General features: G+C 34.2%; 3 protein-coding genes and 3 non-coding genes across 9 annotated transcripts; 3 read left to right on the forward strand and 3 right to left on the reverse strand.

Annotated features, from left to right (window-relative positions):
• The first annotated feature begins 724 nt into the window (after positions 1 to 724).
• On the forward strand, positions 725 to 3,954 carry LOC18039147 (protein SET DOMAIN GROUP 40). 3 transcript variants are annotated; one of them, XR_002904968.1, is made up of 7 exons: positions 725 to 936; positions 1,020 to 1,170; positions 1,265 to 1,396; positions 1,476 to 1,616; positions 1,819 to 2,106; positions 2,773 to 3,508; positions 3,638 to 3,954. XR_002904968.1 is itself a non-coding variant. In XM_006430337.2 (6 exons), the coding sequence occupies exons 1-6, from the start codon at positions 791 to 793 to the stop codon at positions 3,424 to 3,426; spliced, it is 1,512 nt and encodes a 503-aa protein (XP_006430400.1). In that variant the 5' UTR covers positions 725 to 790; the 3' UTR covers positions 3,427 to 3,536. The 3 variants fall into 3 exon arrangements, 2 of the variants coding, with proteins under 2 accessions (XP_006430400.1, XP_006430399.1); XM_006430337.2 differs by lacking the exon at positions 3,638 to 3,954 and having other exon boundaries at positions 2,773 to 3,536; XM_006430336.2 differs by lacking the exon at positions 3,638 to 3,954 and having other exon boundaries at positions 743 to 932; positions 2,773 to 3,536.
• Positions 3,629 to 3,724, reverse strand: LOC112097523. The gene has a single exon (XR_002905055.1). It is a non-coding gene; the product is annotated as a small nucleolar RNA Z103 (small nucleolar RNA).
• Positions 3,819 to 3,913, reverse strand: LOC112097526. Its single transcript, XR_002905058.1, has one exon. It is a non-coding gene; the product is annotated as a small nucleolar RNA Z103 (small nucleolar RNA).
• A 50-nt stretch (positions 3,955 to 4,004) lies between the features above and the next one.
• Positions 4,005 to 4,104, reverse strand: LOC112097524. Its single transcript, XR_002905056.1, has one exon. It is a non-coding gene; the product is annotated as a small nucleolar RNA Z103 (small nucleolar RNA).
• Positions 4,105 to 6,394: 2,290 nt separating this feature from the next.
• LOC18038613 (sucrose synthase 5) lies at positions 6,395 to 10,476 on the forward strand. Its single transcript, XM_006430338.2, has 15 exons — positions 6,395 to 6,693; positions 6,801 to 6,955; positions 7,032 to 7,224; positions 7,317 to 7,435; positions 7,526 to 7,742; positions 7,830 to 7,925; positions 8,032 to 8,205; positions 8,329 to 8,445; positions 8,539 to 8,705; positions 8,820 to 9,044; positions 9,142 to 9,708; positions 9,795 to 9,933; positions 10,021 to 10,100; positions 10,191 to 10,217; positions 10,306 to 10,476. Exons 1-15 carry the CDS (start codon positions 6,460 to 6,462, stop codon positions 10,319 to 10,321), a joined length of 2,526 nt encoding a protein of 841 aa, XP_006430401.2. The 5' UTR covers positions 6,395 to 6,459; the 3' UTR covers positions 10,322 to 10,476.
• Positions 10,477 to 14,380: 3,904 nt separating this feature from the next.
• On the forward strand, positions 14,381 to 17,184 carry LOC18038176 (ALA-interacting subunit 5). 2 transcript variants are annotated; one of them, XM_006430340.2, is made up of 8 exons: positions 14,381 to 14,682; positions 14,909 to 14,967; positions 15,065 to 15,139; positions 15,229 to 15,345; positions 15,478 to 15,548; positions 16,079 to 16,376; positions 16,506 to 16,795; positions 17,105 to 17,184. In XM_006430340.2, exons 1-8 carry the CDS (start codon positions 14,622 to 14,624, stop codon positions 17,163 to 17,165), a joined length of 1,032 nt encoding a protein of 343 aa, XP_006430403.1. In that variant the 5' UTR covers positions 14,381 to 14,621; the 3' UTR covers positions 17,166 to 17,184. The 2 variants fall into 2 exon arrangements, with proteins under 2 accessions (XP_006430403.1, XP_024037726.1); XM_024181958.1 differs by lacking the exon at positions 17,105 to 17,184 and having other exon boundaries at positions 14,382 to 14,682; positions 16,470 to 16,561.
• The last annotated feature ends 322 nt before the right edge of the window (positions 17,185 to 17,506 follow it).

The following is a 17,506-nucleotide window of genomic DNA, read 5'->3' on the forward strand; positions in this document are numbered from 1 at the left end:
TATATATAGTTTTTCCTATTAGATTGATCTAATTTCCATGTTAGGATAATAAGATTGTTACACAATAAAGTAAAGAAGACAACCTTGATTTTTGAAAGTTAGGTGGTTGCACATGTCATTGACTATTGGTGGTGAATTTCTCTTATATCGCATTGACTTCACTCATCAAATATCGTTGCCTTTTTTTATGAAACACATATGTCACTATCTTGTTTTTTTTTTACAAATATATCGATTATAATTAGCTTATTGTCATTTTTGAAAGTAATTATAGCGAGGCTCTTTTCGTTTTGAAGCTGGTTAGTAATATTTTAAATTGTAGTAATGATTTAATGGGCAACGGTACTCACAACCATGTGATGCCGTCTAATAAATTCACAGTTTCAATTCTATTTATTAGGAGTGCTAAAGTTCTAACATGTGCCTAGATGCTTATTATGTGGTAGACACTACTAGATCATTTTGTGTTTAACTTATGATAACATAATTTTAGAGGCACAAGTGGGCTGAAAAAGATGGTGCCCCGTTGAATCGTTACCCAAGCCCAGTATCAAAATTGGGTTGGGTTCCAAAGTTGGGCAACATCTCGGGTCAAGGAATGATGCTGTTAAAACCCCGAAAATTCTTATGAAACCCCTCGTCTTTTGTACAACAAACATACATAATAATAAAATGTTATATATTTTTGGAATTTTAAATTTTCAGTTGCTTGATGAAATGATTATATGCCCTTGATCTGAAAACAGGCCGTCGGTGAAAACTGAAAAGGGTTCAACCTCAACGTAGTGAGATGGAAGAAGAAGATGAAAGCCTTGAAAAGTTGCTGAAATGGGCAGCAGAAATGGGAATTACAGACTCAACAATTCAAAACCCTTCTCGCTCTCGCAACTGTTTGGGCCATTCTCTCACCGTCTCTCATTTCCCGGAGGCAGGTGGGTGAGTTACAGACTGAGCTCTCCTTATTCGAATGGAATATATATAATTTTTCATGTATGCATATAATTTTTCTTTTGTTACAGGAGAGGATTGGCTGCCGCTCGCGATCTTACAAAAGGAGAATTGATTCTCAGAGTTCCAAAAACAGCCTTATTTACTACTGAATGTTTATTGAAAAGTGATCAGAAACGATCTCTTGCTGTTAACAGACATCTCTTTCTCTCCCCTTCTCAGGTTTTTTTTACTTTTATAGATATAATGTTTCGCAATTGGGATTTTTCATTTTTTTTTTGGTTTATTTTTCTTATTACTAAGTGTAATTTTGCAGATATTGATTGTTTGTTTACTATATGAAGTGGGTAAAGGAAAGAGTTCACGGTGGTATACTTACTTAATGCTATTGCCTCGTTGTTATGAGATACTTGCAACCTTTGGTCCATTTGAGAAGCAAGCTCTTCAGGTTCAGTTTCTTTATTCTTTTGTTATTTGGAAGTAATTATGTTAGTTATTTGCTTCTCTGATAGTAAATTCTTCCTTAGGTGGATGATGCTATCTGGGCTGCTGAGAAGGCTGTGTCAAAAGCTGAATCCGAGTGGAAGCAAGCCATTAAACTAATGGAAGAACTTAAGCTTAAGCCTCAACTGCTTTCTTTTAAGGCGTGGCTTTGGGCTTCCGCAACTGTAAGAATATCTAGACCTTTTTAGTAAATTCTAAGATTAATTTATTTAGTTACTTGGCATAGCTCTAGGAAAATCATATTCTTGTTGATTGAACCACATGTTTCTAAGAAATGGTTTAACCTCAAGATCCCAGAAATGATAGTTTACTTGGATTTGTGCACAAGTCAAATAATTGTATGTTCAATTTTTATCATGTTTACAGGTTTCCTCTCGGACAATGCATATATCATGGGATGAAGCCGGGTGTTTATGTCCTGTGGGAGATTTATTTAACTATGCTGCACCTGGAGAGGGAGAAGAGTCAAATATTGGCATTGAAGATGTTGAAGGTTGGATGCCTGCCCCATGTTTGCCAAAGGGGGATACTACAGATGTCTTAGATTCTGAGAAATTCAATGGTCATCTGCGTAGGTTAACGGATGGTAGATTTGAGGAAGATGTTAATTCCTACTGTTTTTATGCTAGGAACAACTATAAGAGGGGAGAACAGGTACAACAAATTTCTTTTGACTAATTGGGTATGCGATAGCTTTCTGTTTTGCTTAAGAAGAAAAAGTTTGGAATCAAATCACTAGCTTTTGATCCTATATCAAGTGTGGATGCTGAAAGAATTGACATGTGATTTAATCATAAAAGCATGTTGTTCATGAATGGTCAAGTTTTTTCTACTCTACTCTATCCTGATATTGCCATTGATGTAAGCTTCCTAAGTACATTTTCAGGTTTACTTTTGATCAACTCCCAGTGATGCATAATGATGTATTACTTCTCTTTGAAGAGCTTCATCTTTTCTCGGCTGTTGTCATATTAAGAAGGTTTTAGATGTTGCAAGAACTTGTTGCTATAGCAACGGTAATAATAAGACATTCTTGGAAGGAACTTGCTCTTTGAAATTTTGTAGCCTTTATAATATTCTCTTAGCATCATCTTAGTATCTTAAAAATGATTCAACAAAACCCTGTTAACCATTGTGGCTTTTTCTTGTGTAATTATATAGGCCTGAGTTATCCTAATTTGATTTGAATGTTACAAAGCAAATCTTAGGTTTGAAGGGAAAATTAGACATTTATCATGACATTGTCATCTGCTTGCAAAATTGTTTTTGTCAATATCCATGAAGCTAGATGAGATTAAATCAGTGTCTTGTTTGCTGCAGGTTCTATTAAGTTATGGAACTTACACAAATTTGGAGCTCCTTGAACACTACGGGTTTCTTTTAAATGAGAATCCAAATGACAAGGTTTTTATATCCTTGGAACCTGGCATGTATTCCTGTTGTTCATGGCCCCGTGAATCACAATACATTGACCAAAATGGTAAGCCATCGTTTGCTCTCCTCTCTGCTTTGCGGTTATGGATGACACCAGCGAACCAGCGTAGGTCAGTCGGGCACCTTGCTTATTCAGGACATCAACTTTCAGTGGACAATGAGATATCTGTCATGAAATGGTTATCAAACAACTCTCGTGTTATGCTGAACAGTTTGCCAACATCAAAAGAGGAAGATGCCTTATTGCTGTGTGCCATTGATAAAATCCAAGACATCTATACCGCAATGGAACTGAAAAAGGTTCTGTCAGATTTTGGAGGTGAGGTCTGTACGTTCTTAGAAAACTATGGTGTGCAATGCAGGCAGAGGGGTGCTAAGTTATCATTATCCCGGAAGACTAAATTGTCCATGCAGAGGTGGAAATTAGCAATTCAGTGGAGACTTAGATACAAGAAAACTCTTGCCGACTGCATTTCTTATTGTGATTATACAGTGAATTGTCTTCTGAATGATAATGTTCCAACTGGTAGAATTAAATAGTGCCTAATGTAACTCACATCTTTGTTACCAGAGTGTAGACTCACAATTCCTGATTTATTTTTGAGCCAAAATTCATCTCCAGGTAAAAGTTTTGGATAGAATTGGATCGATAGCCAAAAATGAATTTCATATTCTTGAAACTGAAAATTCAATCCCATTATTATTATTATTATCTAATGATTAAGTTGACAATTGAATATTGATGGATCAGATTTCTGGCTTGGATTCTCAAAAGAGAGAAAAAAATCGCACAGCTTAATCAACTTCGATCATCTGGGGAAATTATCATCACATCCATCATAATCTCTTCAATTTCCTATAAAATATTATATGACATTGCTTCAAAACTATGTACTTCAAAAATTATAAGATATAAAATGATAAGAGAAAGAACGGATCAGATTTCTGGCTTGGATTCTCGAAAAGAGAAACAGATCGCTTAGTTTAATCAGTGTCGATCATTTGGGGAAATAATCCTCACTTCCATCCCTAAATCATATAATATTAAAGATCCTTTTTTTTTAATTTCTTAAAAAAATTCAAATAAACAAGGAAAAAATTAAAATACGAAAATGAAAATGGATCAGAAGACTGGCTTGGATTCTCAAAAAAAATAGAAAGGAAAATCGCACAGTTTAATCAGCGTCGTTCATCTGGGGAAATAATCATCACATCCATTTTAATTTCTTCAGAAACTTAAAATTTACATAAAAGAAAATAAATTTATCCGGATCTGCAAAAAAGAAAACGAAAAAGAAAAAAAATTCTTAGCTTGCAGAAAAGGAGCAGATGTAGCGTCGCCTCATACACAGCACCCAATTAAACACAAAGCGCTGGTAATCAGTATTCGACGCTGTAAACGTAGTTCGGATAAAAAAAAAAAAAAGGGAAAACAAAAGCTAAGAAATTATAGCATTGAGTTAAACAACAGCGGCGACCGGGAGAGAGTTCATTACCCACGAACGATGTCTTATGACTACTTATAGGAAGAAGAGTAGGGTTTAGGGTTGTCTTCCAAAACCCTAAACCTAAAGCAAAGTGAACTTACGCCACGTGTTCGGACCTCGAAACTTAACTTAATTACACAACCTACCCGGTGTACTTAATTTGTTTTTTCTTTTCACCCCTTCTCAAAATTTAGTTTTATTTCATTTGAACCCCCCGACGCTGGAGCCATACCGGTACCGGGTGGCTATTTTTTTTTTCTTTTTTTTGATATATTGATTTTTTTTTTTATGGGGATATATTGATATTTATTAGAACCTTGCCAATGGGCTCGTTATTCCCCTTTTTAAAGCTTTATAGATTAGATTCAGAGGTGTGGTGGTGCGCCTTACTCGCAAAAACAAACACGTAAAGTTCATTATAGAATCTTTTTAGTTTTTTTTTAAGATTTATCGACTGACGGTTGATAAAATTAAAAATAATATAACTAAATTAGGCTATGATTATATTGGAGTTCGTCTATGATAGAACATGAATCTCAATCACATTATTCAATCACACATGTAAAGTGATAAATAATAAAAACCTTATTATAACTTATTATTTATTATTTATCACTTTATGTGTATGATTGAAATTCGTATTATATCGTAGGTGAACTCCAACATAATCGAAGCCTCACAATTATATCTAATTAATAATGTACATGTTTTTTAAGATTCTTAAAAGTCAATAACGACATGATGAAAATGTTCAATCCGTATCAAACTAGTGCTAGGAAAGAACACATCATACCCTTTCCGGCCAATGAGATTCAGACACGCACGTTTTTTTTTTTTTCTTTTTTGTCTGAACCACGAGGTGGTCCTGAGTGGGCCCCAACTGTGGGAGGCACCTTTAAGCCCGTACCACAATCCAGACTAATCCCCGCTCGCACCGGGTCGGCTCATAAGGGGTCAAGTGCTGGCCAAAGTGGTGACTCCATACGAGAGCGGGACTTGAACCACCGACCTCTTTTAAGGAGTGAGAGTGCCGAACCACTCACACCAACCAACTTTGGTTAGACACGCACGTTAATAAAAGAGAATTTACTGCCGCAACTCCCCTACCGTGGTAAATGAATCAGAAATCAAGTAGTTGATATATATTTTCATAAATTTTAAGTTACACCATCCACTTATAAATATTACATTACTTAAAGATGAAATTTTGAGATACAATTTCAAAATGTCTTGCCCTACCCTTTTAAGAATAAATGCTTTTGAGTTATAACTTTTCATTTTCTTGCATGGTGACAAAGGCGTCGTATAATATAATGCATTAACCTTCTTAGTCAGAAAGCAAACTGAAATTCAAAAAGGAACTCGTGAATATTCACGCTAGCCATTGCATGTATAGTTGAGTGAAATTTACAAATTCTTAGTAAAATGAAGAAACCAATTTCGGAATTCTGAATTAGTTGCAATAACCAAGGAAAGAATTATAAGAACACGAAGTTTGGGTTATGATACAGGCTGCTGTATATGCTAATAATGCTTCAATGGCGGACAAATTAATTGAAGAAGTTCCGTATAAAGATGGCAACTTTTCTTCCCTTGCCATTTTTCTTTCTTCCTTACGGCCACGAAAAGAAAAGAATATTTGTCTTTCCTTTTACTTCATCAAACAATCAGGAATATACTTCTCTTTATCTGTTAAATTCTTTGCTTTCTCCAACCCACTTTTAAGAATGTGCTTTCTCCTCATGCACTCTCCTTTCTAGCCCCATATTCAGACAAAACATTTTCACCAGTATTATTACATTTACGAAGTTTGTATCTCAACTGATGTACGTAACAGATACCTGCTTTCTTCTTTGATAAAGCCACGTTACATATGATATTACTTTCGATACAAACTTTGTAGCCCGACTTTGTAAGCGTCACGTGTCTCACTACATGAGGAAATAAATTAGCCAGCCATGCATCAATACCACTCTATAAATACAGAACATCTTAACTGAACAAACCATGCAAATAAATTATCTCTGAAAGAAATACGAAGCTTAATCAGTTCTTGCTATCAAACACTTGTTTTTGATTTTCAGAAATGGCTTCTGCATCGAGCTTAAAACGGTCGGACTCCATAGCTGATAACATGCCGGATGCCTTGAAGCAAAGCCGGTATCACATGAAGAGGTGCTTTGTTAGATATATTGAAAAGGGAAAAAGGATAATGAAACTTCACCACTTAATGGATGAACTAAATGAAGTGATAGATGATGAGGATGTAAGAACCCAAGTCTTGGAGGGTTTACTTGGCTACATTTTGTGTTCTACGCAGGTAAATTAATTTATAGTTATTATTCATTTCATTTCTATCTTTTTCAGTTGCGTAATTAAGGCTAATTAATTAATTAAGTTAATTCTGTATATGTACATATTTTGCAGGAAGCTGTTGTTATGCCTCCGCATGTAGCTTTTGCCATTAGGCCAAATCCTGGATTCTGGGAATTTGTTAAAGTAAATTCTGATGATCTCTCAGTTGAGGCCATCACTGTTACAGACTTCTTGAAATTCAAAGAATTGGTCTTTGATGAGGACTGGTATGTCCTATATCTTGAAAAGTTGAAATTTTATTTGTTCCAATTCATATTAGCAATAAAATTGATGGCATTGCAGGGCAAAAGATGAAAATGCATTGGAAGTGGATTTCGGAGCATATGAGTTCTCTCTGCCGCAATTGACTTTATCTTCTTCGATCGGAAATGGGATCAGTTTTGTTTCAAAGTTTGTGACCGCAAAGCTAAGCGGGCGCCAGGACTGTGCACAGCCTCTTGTGGATTATCTACTGTCATTGGATCACCAAGGAGAAGTATGTTGGAAATGAAAATTATTTAGAGTTGAAATTCTGATGCTAACAAAATTTTAATCATGTTAAACAACCTATTTGGTATTTGTTTCCAGAAACTTATGATAAATGATAACCTCAACACAGCTGAAAAGCTTCAGATGGCACTAATAGTTGCAGAAGTTTCCCTCTCAACACTCCCCAAGGACACCCCATATCAAAAATTTGAGTTGAGGTGAACCTAGCTACTTGTCATAAACATTCGTGTAATAATTAGCTTCTAAAAATTTTGAGAGTTATAACGAAAGTCCCAATTCTTTTACAGGTTTAAGGAGTGGGGCTTTGAGAAGGGGTGGGGTCATACAGCGGAAAGAGTTAGAGAGACTATGAGATCACTCTCAGAAGTACTGCAAGCGCCGGATCCATTGCATATAGAGAAGTTTCTTAGCAGTCTTCCAATTTTATTCAATGTTGTAATTTTCTCCCCTCATGGCTACTTTGGCCAAGCAGATGTCCTTGGCTTGCCAGACACTGGTGGGCAGGTAAAATATTCATGTAACTTGGCATTGCATGTTGTTTAAGACAGAAACAACTATTTGATATTTGTAACCAAAATGAAATGCAAACAGGTTGTTTACATTTTGGATCAAGTGAAAGCTTTGGAAGAGGAACTGCTTCTCAGAATTAAGCAACAAGGTCTGTACATCAATCCTCAAATTGTTGTGGTAAGTTTGATATGCATAAATGTTTGATATACATGAAAGTACAAGTTCCTGATCAAGGCAGTTGAATTTGGATAATTTTCCTTAACCATGTTCTTCATTGAAACAGGTTACTCGACTCATACCGGATGCTAGAGGAACTAAGTGCAACCAGGAGCTGGAACCCATTGAGGGGACTAAGCATTCAAACATCCTCCGTGTTCCATTCAAGACAGATAAAGGGATCCTCCATAGATGGGTGTCTCGTTTTGACGTTTATCCTTACCTTGAGGGATTTGCTCAAGTATGCACCATTTGCTTCCCCTCTCAAACAGACCTTTCATTTTTTGAATGTAATTGCCAGAACTAATGATCAAAGCAGAGTTGATCATTGTTACTAAACTTTCTGTTTCTTTTGAATCATTAGGATGCTACAACGATGATCCTGGAGTTCTTGGGAGGAAAGCCAGATCTTATCATTGGAAACTACTCGGATGGCAATTTAGTGGCATCACTCATGGCCAGTAAACTTGGAATAACTCAGGTCTCTTTGTTTATTAGTTTAGAAAGCTATGAAGTTTTTGTCACCTTTTTATGCATACTGGGAAGTAATTTCACTAAGTTTTTTAATACCTAGGCAACTATCGCGCATGCTTTAGAGAAAACCAAGTACGAGGATTCAGATGTGAAATGGAAGGAACTGGACCCAAAATACCACTTCTCTTGCCAATTCATAGCCGATACAATTGCAATGAATGCAACAGATTTCATCATAGCAAGCACATTCCAGGAGATTGCTGGAAGGTTAGAAATATGTCATTTCTAAGTAATTCGACAATATGATAGCATCAGTAAGAATCGGGGTAGCGTGAAATTGAATTGTTGCGGTGACTGAATTCCAAATGTTATTGTTTGCAGCAAAGACAGACCCGGACAGTATGAGAGCCATACCGCATTTACTCTCCCAGGGCTATGTAGAGTTGTCAAAGGCATCGATGTCTTGGACCCGAAATTCAACATTGCTGCTCCTGGGGCTGATCAATCAGTCTATTTCCCTTACACAGAGAAACAGAGACGACTCACAAAATTTCATCCCGAGATTGAGGAATTGCTGTACAATAAAGAAGACAATAATGAACACATGTAAGTGTTGAAACACCGATGATTGCGCTCGTGTTGTTCCTTTCCATTTGATCATTGAGTAATCTATTAACATCTTTTATATGCATTCCCAAAACAGTGGATATCTTGCAGACAGAAAGAAACCAATTATCTTCTCGATGGCAAGGCTTGATGTTGTAAAGAACCTCACAGGACTAACCGAGTGTTATGGAAAGAACAAGAGGCTGAGAAACTTGGTAAATCTTGTTATAGTTGGGGCCTTCTTTGATCCTTCCAAATCAAAAGATAGAGAAGAAACTGCTGAAATAAAAAAGATGCACGCATTGATGGAAAAATACCAACTTAAGGGACAAATGAGATGGATAGCAGCACAGAGTGACAGGCTCAGAAACGGAGAGCTCTACCGCTGTATTGCTGATACAAAAGGAGCTTTTGTGCAGCCTGCTCTTTATGAAGCATTTGGTCTCACTGTCATTGAAGCAATGAATTGTGGATTACCCACCTTCGCAACCAATCAGGGTGGTCCAGCTGAAATCATAGTCGATGGGGTCTCAGGATTTCATATTGATCCCTACAATGGGGATGAGTCTAGCGACAAAATTGCTGATTTCTTTGAGGCCTGCAAGGTTGATCCCACATACTGGAATAAGTTTTCGACAGAGGGCTTAAAACGCATAAATGAATGGTAACCATATATGATGCCATATTTATTAAGTTATTACTAGCAAAGTTGACTTATTCATATATGATATTTTCACCACAATTTTGTAGCTACACTTGGAAGATCTATGCAAACAAGATGTTGAATATGGGATGCATGTATAGCTTCTGGAAGCAATTGAACAAGGGGCAGAAACTAGCTAAGCAGAGATACATTGAAATGTTTTACAATCTCCTGTTCAAAAACTTGGTACCTTTTTATTACCTCTATTGCCTTACTTAAAAGACAGGTATGCATTCAGTTGATCACTTGTTCTGACTTTTAAAACTTTTTAAGGTGAAAAATGTACCAGTTCCGAATGAAGAAGCTCAGCAACCAATGTCAGAGCCAGCAGTCAAACCACAGCACTCACTAAGGCAAGCAAGATCTTCAACAAATATGCTTCATTTTTAGATTAATAATTCATGCAAGCTAACTTTTATATATTTGTTTTTCGCTGCATGCAGCAAACGCTCACAGTCGCGATTGCAAAGGTAAACCTACGATCAATCCTTATTCGGATTTCACCACAAGCCAGTCGTATTATTAAAAATCAATTTACTCCAATGTATTATTAATCAGGTTGTTCGGAGCTTAAGAATCAACAAAGGCTGGAGGTGGTGCACAGATAATAAGTCTGCTATCAGCTGTGAAGCCACCGGCGAAGTAGCTAATTGCTGTAGTAGTAGCATTTTGTGCACCTCACAGAGGGTGTTGCCTTACATTCATAATGTACATGCTCCAAAAATATATTGACAAATAAACAACTGGTTTATAATTTACATCTATAACGTTACTATTGTGGCAGAGTCATTCCTCGTGCAAAATCTCTTATAAAATATGCGATTTATAACATGTATTTAGTGGAATATTAATTTCTATTTTCTCTAGTTTGTATCCAAATTATATAATAAGGATATTGAAAAAGAGAAAATATGATATAGACATACACCTAAAAATATACATGTCACTTTAACAAAGAATAGAATAGTGATGAAGTATGGGCATCACTAATACATGTCTGGCCGGATTGGGGCAGGGCCGGATGCAGGGCCGGATAGGGTACAATTTTAGTTTAGTCCGAGTTGGGACAGCCAAAAATCCAGGCCCAAGAATGCTGAGTATCCTACTTTGATTCGTATCCGGACCTGAATTAGGAAATAAGTTCTAATTTTCTAATAAAATTGAAATAACTAATTAACTCGAGTCGGTTTTATTTGTTCGACAAAAACTCAGTTGTCAATTATAGAAAATAACAACATACAATTTATGGAGAAAATAAAAAGATGACACAACGTACCAAAAGAAAATAAGTCGATGACTTGTTGTATTCCTGCACAAAATCAACGGGTCCTACATAGTATGCATCGGCACATATTATGGCGAGACTTGTCTTTTCCTATATTTTCACAATATGACATGTCGTATGCGTCAAATGCAATCAGATGACATGTCCTTCAAGCTCCTAGCTTTTATAAAAATTTCATGAATTAAATGCATGTTTAATATGACTTATCTAATGGCCATAAGTACTTAAACTGTTATCAAAATTCCTTACTTTACCTTAATTATTATTTGAACAAGTAAAAGTTATGTCTTGGTTTGAGTGGGTATAGCATTTCTCTTCTACATGTCCATGGAGTTTTGAGAAATCCAAACATATAAAAAAATAGATAGAAAGGTAGGAATTTATTTAATGAACCGCACTCCTTTGTATACATCAGGAGTCCATTGATGAGAATGGGCTGGGGAAGCTTGAACCCAATTCCGATAGTGATGAATATAAGCACAATTGAAATTCCCCATATGAACATTTGTGTATTGATAAGATTGTTCATTGTTTCTTGAAGCTCAACATCTCCCCCAAATGAACTGTATGGCCAATAGAAACCATGAACCAAAATAGAAGAGCTTGTCCTACCCATGAGTAAATATTTCATAGTAGCCTCATTAGACTATACATTTTTCTTAGTATATATGGATAATAGGTAGGAATACAAATTGAAACATTTTGGAGCTACAAAGATAGTTATTAAATCATTAGCACTGCATAAAAACTTTCCTCCTAAAGTAGCTATTAATATGAATAAAAAAAACTTGTTATAACCATTTCTATACATTAACACACTATGTTGTTTGGTTATTTTTTCAGTAGAGTTTTTAAAACTTAAATAAGTTATTTTGTCTCTATTAGAAAAAGCTCAAATTGTAGACTTTTAGGAGTAGAGATTGAAAAGCTTTTTCCAAATGTTAAAATATCTCAAATATCCTCTACTTATTTCACAATCTTATTTTATTCATTTTATAACATAACTTTTAAAATTTTGTTTATTAAAGTAATTTTATAATTTTTAATAAAAACTCTCATTAACAACCAAACAACTAAAATCTTTTTGGTAAAAGATAAAAAGTAAATATGTTCAAATTGTAGAAGTCTTATTTTGATCTGGATATAAGTAAATAAGTTCAAATTGTAGTAAAATTGAAATAACTAACTAAAAAATAAAAGAATTTATTTATTATTTTGCATTTGTGTGTATAATCTTAAGCTTAAAAACTAAAGTAGTAAAGGAAAAGCGAAAGTTAAAGCGGCCAAGGCCAAGCAACTCTTCTCTCCTCCATATTTATATATAATGTCTATAAGGTGAAATTCTATTGGCGACACATCCGTTGCGATAATATGCATAGCATTACTTAACAATAAAATTTGATAACTTGTCCTTAGAGTTTTGTTATGGATTGTTAAATCCTTAAAGGATATTTGTTTGAATTATTGATCACACAAAAATGAATAATCTAATAGAGAAATAAATAATTAAAAAATTATTGAAAATTAAATATCCAAATATTAAGAAGATAATAAATTAATATTATGGGTTTGTACTCGAGTAAGTAAATAAGTTTAAAATTTTTAACAAAATTGAATTAACTAATTAACTTGAGTCAGTTTTACTTGTTCGATAAAAACTCTTTTACTCTACATATATTCAATTGTAAACTGCAAGAAACGAACAACATGCAATTTACGTCGAAAACATAGAGATGACGTGATGTACAAAGAGGAAATATAACGACGACATGTCTTATATATAAAATGGATGACAAATCCTACATAGTATGCCCCGGCGCATAATCTGTAGGACTTGTCGTTTCCTATATTTTAACAATACAACATGTCGTACTAGTCAAATGTAGTAAAAAAACATGTCCCGAGGCTCTTAATTTCATCGAAATTTCATGATTTAAGTATTATTATAAAAGATAGAAGAAAACTCCAAGGCATTAAGTTCAAATTACAGTAAAACTGAAATAACTAATTTAAAATAAAAGACTATATATTTTTCTATATATGTGTGTATGGTCGCAAACTTGTAAAATAAAGTAGTCAATTATTTGTTCAACAAGAATAATCGAAAATTAAAGCCACCAAGGCCAAGCCGTTATTCTCTCCTTGAGATTTATATATAATGTTAAGGTGGTGAAATTTCATTGGCGACTCATATGGCGTATGTAGCCATATTATAACAAAATTAATAAATAATCAATTAACACATGATTTATATAATATTATATAAACATTTGAGAAGATATTATATAATATTAGTATACGTCAACTTAATAGACCTTATTTACGTTTTACGGGTAAGAGCATTCATCAAGTTTAACATAAATGCATAATCTTTCAATAGAATAATTTTACTGTACTGAACACGTATTATGTGCGCATCTTTCCGTTAAATTAATCTTGTCTCGTTAGATTTTACCGGCTAAAATATTTTAGGGAAAGGGTTTTAAAGCACATGGATCCAACAACAATTCATATAGTTCATTTATATATCTATATAAAACTGGGACTTGAGGAGGTGATGTGGTATTACCATTTCTCTTATTTGTATATTCTCTATTATCTAATAAATAGAGAAATTTTCTTTTAAATTTGACTTTTCATCTTCTCATAATTAATTTGATTGTTATTATATAATAACAATTATGTAAAAATTTTAATGAAGCATATTCTTTGTAATGAATATCCAAGGGAGAGTGTTATGAATTTATTAAAATAAATGTAAATGTTCATAACATATATCTCTTAGTCTCCCCCACTATCTCCCATTAGCAACCTTTACCTTCCCTATAACTCTCACTATCTCACAAGAAATTATGATCCATAATTTTTCATTAACTTCATGGAGTGATTATGTAACTATAAAATGAGAGCTTATCTTTTTGTTTTGTACACACACAATTGGAATGAATAAAATCACTCGAAAATATATTCTCTCATTTTATTCTTTATCTTGCGTTGCTTCTTTATTTGTATTGCTAGTTAATAGCTTTTTTTATTTTGTATAAGGCTGCCTCATCTAAAAAAAAAATTAATTCTTATTTTTTATTAATTTCATCAAGTGTAAAGTAAGAAAAAGAGATAATACTAAATTCTTGTTAATTTATATATATAAAGTTTATGATAATTACTTTTGCCACTTGGCAAGCCGCATGCTAATGAAATCGCCTAGTCGGTTAGAACGAAAGCCATGCAGTGGCAAATTCATGAATAAATTCCGATTGTCTAAACTTCGATAAGCCCCCTCACTTTTCTTAATTTTCTAACATTAGCGATAATAACTAAAAAGATCCGTAGGAAGACTCAAAAGCAGGATCGGGTTCACCAAACCTGAGCCAGATAAGCACATGAGTACATGAACACGAGGCTAATCGAAAAGAAGGGTGGGTAGTTGCTTCAAATCAGCAGTCCTTCGGCCTTCACGTATGACAAGAACCGTTTATCTTTTTCTTAAAAACAAAACAAATAGATAATGTTAATGTAAATAACAATGAACGGATAGTAAAATATCAAGAAAAGGGACTCCTAATTCACAAATTTAATTTTGGCTGAGATGAAGGGAAGAAGGAGCTCATCAGAATCATCATCTTCTTCCAAAACCAAGAAACCCCAATGTCAGTTTCCTTTTCTTTCCCTTATTTATTTTTTATTTTTTAATGTTAAATTACGATGATATTGCAATTTTCTAATTTGTTTGCTAACAGCAACAGAAGTTTCAGATACCCAAGTGATCATTAATGTTGCATTGTCTCATATATGTTGTGGTTTAATCACATTCTATTGGATTTCTCTCAAATATTTGGGGCAATTATGATTGACATGTGTTTTACTTTGTGGCAGATTCTAAGTTTACACAGCAAGAGCTTTCGGCTTGTAAACCGATTCTAACACCAGGATATGTATGGATTCACGATATACTATAATGTTTTGCATTGATGTTTAATTTAGCTAAAGTTTTCTCATTTCTTCTGTGTTATGGTTTAAATGGATTTTCAGGTCATTGGAATATTTATTATTGTCGGCGTCATCTTCATCCCAGTTGGAATTATTTCATTGTTTGCATCAGAGAATGTAATACATTTTAACCTGATCTTGAAAATTGTTAGCTTGTCAATGATTGATAGCGTACTTGAACTGTGATTTCTTTCTCTGACACATAGGTGGTAGAAATTGTGGACCGCTATGATGAAGGTTGCATTCCTCCTAACTATAGCGATGATATGCTTGCATATATCCAAAACAGTGATACTAACAAGACCTGTACCAGGAGTTTGAAGGTTAGACTGATTTCTTTTCTGCTATGATGTTTAAATTAATTCAAGCTTTGTTCTTCATCTTTAGATTATGATGTTACAGCCTATGTCCAGTAATATTTTCTTTTTTCTGTGTACTAATTTATCATGTTGCAGGCCACAAAGCTAATGAAAAGTCCTGTTTATATCTATTATCAGCTTGATAACTTCTATCAGAACCACCGTCGGTAGGTGGAATCTACTTTTAAAAGTTTTATAGGGTGTGTTTATATTTTGGTAAGACTTATGTCATATGTGGAAAGAGATTGGCTAGTTACATCATTTCTGATAAGAGCTGGTTTCTGAATGTTAATTCTCTGTATATTTGTTTGCAAATCACAAGCCGCAGAGTGCATTTATCTTCAAATTGTACACAATTTTGAAGATCAGTCAATTATCTGACAATTACAAGAATCCAAACCAAATATTTCCCTGTGTTCATAATATGTAGAGGGAGAAAAGAACTGTAATTGAAACTGAGAGATATTGATGGATCTTCTGAATTGAAAAATTCTCGTATGAAAGATTTTGAAGCAAGACAGTAACTGAACAAATTTACGATTTTATTTGAGAAATCAGAATTATCTTTTTGCCCTAGACCAATAGAATTTTTAATTTTTTTAATTATTATTTTCTAATTGTGAATCATCCTAACATCATATCAACTCTAGAATCTTTTTAAACCTTTGTTTATTTGAAGTGTTAAAGTTGGTTTCAGATATGTTAAAAGCCGAAATGACAAGCAGTTGTGGAGCAAGAAACATGAGGATGACACAAAAAACTGTGCTCCCGAAGCCACATCTAATGGACTCTCAATTGTTCCTTGTGGTCTCATCGCATGGAGTTTGTTCAATGATTCATATGGATTTTCAATAAAAAATAAGATGGTCAAGGTCAGCAAGAAGAACATAGCTTGGGAGAGTGACAAAAAGCATAAATTCGGGTCAGATGTTTACCCCAAAAATTTCCAGAATGGAGTTTTAATTGGAGGTGGAAAACTTAATTCTAGCATACCTGTGAGTATACATATATCTCTGTTTTGTTTATATGACATTATTTCTATTCTAGTTTTCATTTTCCCTATTACTTCTTGTTTGAATTTCTTTCAGAATAAGAGTTGCTCATTACTGGATTGCATGTAACAGTTGAGCAAACAAGAGGATCTTATAGTATGGATGCGTACTGCAGCACTGCCAACTTTTAGGAAACTGTATGGAAGAATAGAAAGTGATATTCAAGCCAATGATTCAGTTACAGTCATAATTGAGAACAATTATAACACTTACAGTTTCGGTGGTAAAAAGAAGCTGGTTCTTTCAACCACGACTTGGATAGGTGGAAAAAATGATTTTTTGGGCATAGCATATATTACTGTTGGTGGATTATGCCTGTTCTTAGCAATAAGCTTCATACTTGTGTATGTTGTCATGCCAAGGTGAGTAAATGGTCCAAAGTCATACTTATTGCAATTCTTGCTCGAGTAAACTACCATTTTCTTCCGGGATGATAGATTTAATTTCCCTCTTATTTGTTACTTGAAGAGATAATACTAGCTTGGGATAACCAGGAAACTTGAATCCTTACCAATCCAACCTCTCATAGAAACTCGGGAAAAAATTAACATGATATTGCTGATAATGCAAAGGATTTTATTCTTTGGAAGATAATATAACTTCTTGTGTCGTGTTGTTGCAAAAACAAACTGGGTATATAGTGTTTGAGACGGTTTTTATGTTATTTGCAGGCCACTTGGGGATCCAGCTTTCTTGTCTTGGAACAGGCATCCAGCAGGACATCAGATATAGGTTTCTCACTGTATATATTCCGCATCTATCTTCAATTGTCACAATTATTCCTTGCATCCGTGGTCACTGAGTAACTGTAGTTTTTACATTTGATGATGGATGTTCTTATTTGGAATGCAAAATTGTTTTTCTCAATAAGAAAAACAATTGTTTTTTCTTAACTCTGTTAAAATTAAATTACTTTGACATGGATTATTGTCCCCCGGTTTCAAATTTCCTAATTTTTTCCTCATTTGCTTGAGTTGATGCTTCATGCTAAATATATACTGTGAACTTTTATTTTTCTCTAACTGAATGGCTTTACGTATCTTGATAATTATTTGTAATAGGAGCAATTTTTG

This window comes from Citrus clementina, unplaced genomic scaffold (genome assembly GCF_000493195.1).
Source record: "Citrus clementina cultivar Clemenules unplaced genomic scaffold, Citrus_clementina_v1.0 scaffold_6, whole genome shotgun sequence".
NCBI classification, from domain to species: Eukaryota; Viridiplantae; Streptophyta; class Magnoliopsida; order Sapindales; family Rutaceae; genus Citrus; species Citrus x clementina.

Excerpts from the sequence above, each read along its gene's own strand:
- LOC18039147 (XM_006430337.2), top strand. The coding sequence starts at position 791 with ATGGAAGAAGAAGATGAAAGCCTTGAAAAGTTGCTGAAATGGGCAGCA. Across the intron at positions 1,617-1,818 it reads GGCTTTGGGCTTCCGCAACT|GTTTCCTCTCGGACAATGCA; the intron begins GTAAGAATATCT and ends TCATGTTTACAG. Across the intron at positions 2,107-2,772 it reads ACTATAAGAGGGGAGAACAG|GTTCTATTAAGTTATGGAAC; the intron begins GTACAACAAATT and ends TGTTTGCTGCAG.
- LOC18038613 (XM_006430338.2), top strand. The coding sequence starts at position 6,460 with ATGGCTTCTGCATCGAGCTTAAAACGGTCGGACTCCATAGCTGATAAC. Across the intron at positions 7,743-7,829 it reads TGCCAGACACTGGTGGGCAG|GTTGTTTACATTTTGGATCA; the intron begins GTAAAATATTCA and ends AAATGCAAACAG. Across the intron at positions 8,206-8,328 it reads ACCTTGAGGGATTTGCTCAA|GATGCTACAACGATGATCCT; the intron begins GTATGCACCATT and ends TTGAATCATTAG.
- LOC18038176 (XM_006430340.2), top strand. The coding sequence starts at position 14,622 with ATGAAGGGAAGAAGGAGCTCATCAGAATCATCATCTTCTTCCAAAACC. Across the intron at positions 15,140-15,228 it reads CATTGTTTGCATCAGAGAAT|GTGGTAGAAATTGTGGACCG; the intron begins GTAATACATTTT and ends TCTGACACATAG. Across the intron at positions 15,346-15,477 it reads CCTGTACCAGGAGTTTGAAG|GCCACAAAGCTAATGAAAAG; the intron begins GTTAGACTGATT and ends ATCATGTTGCAG.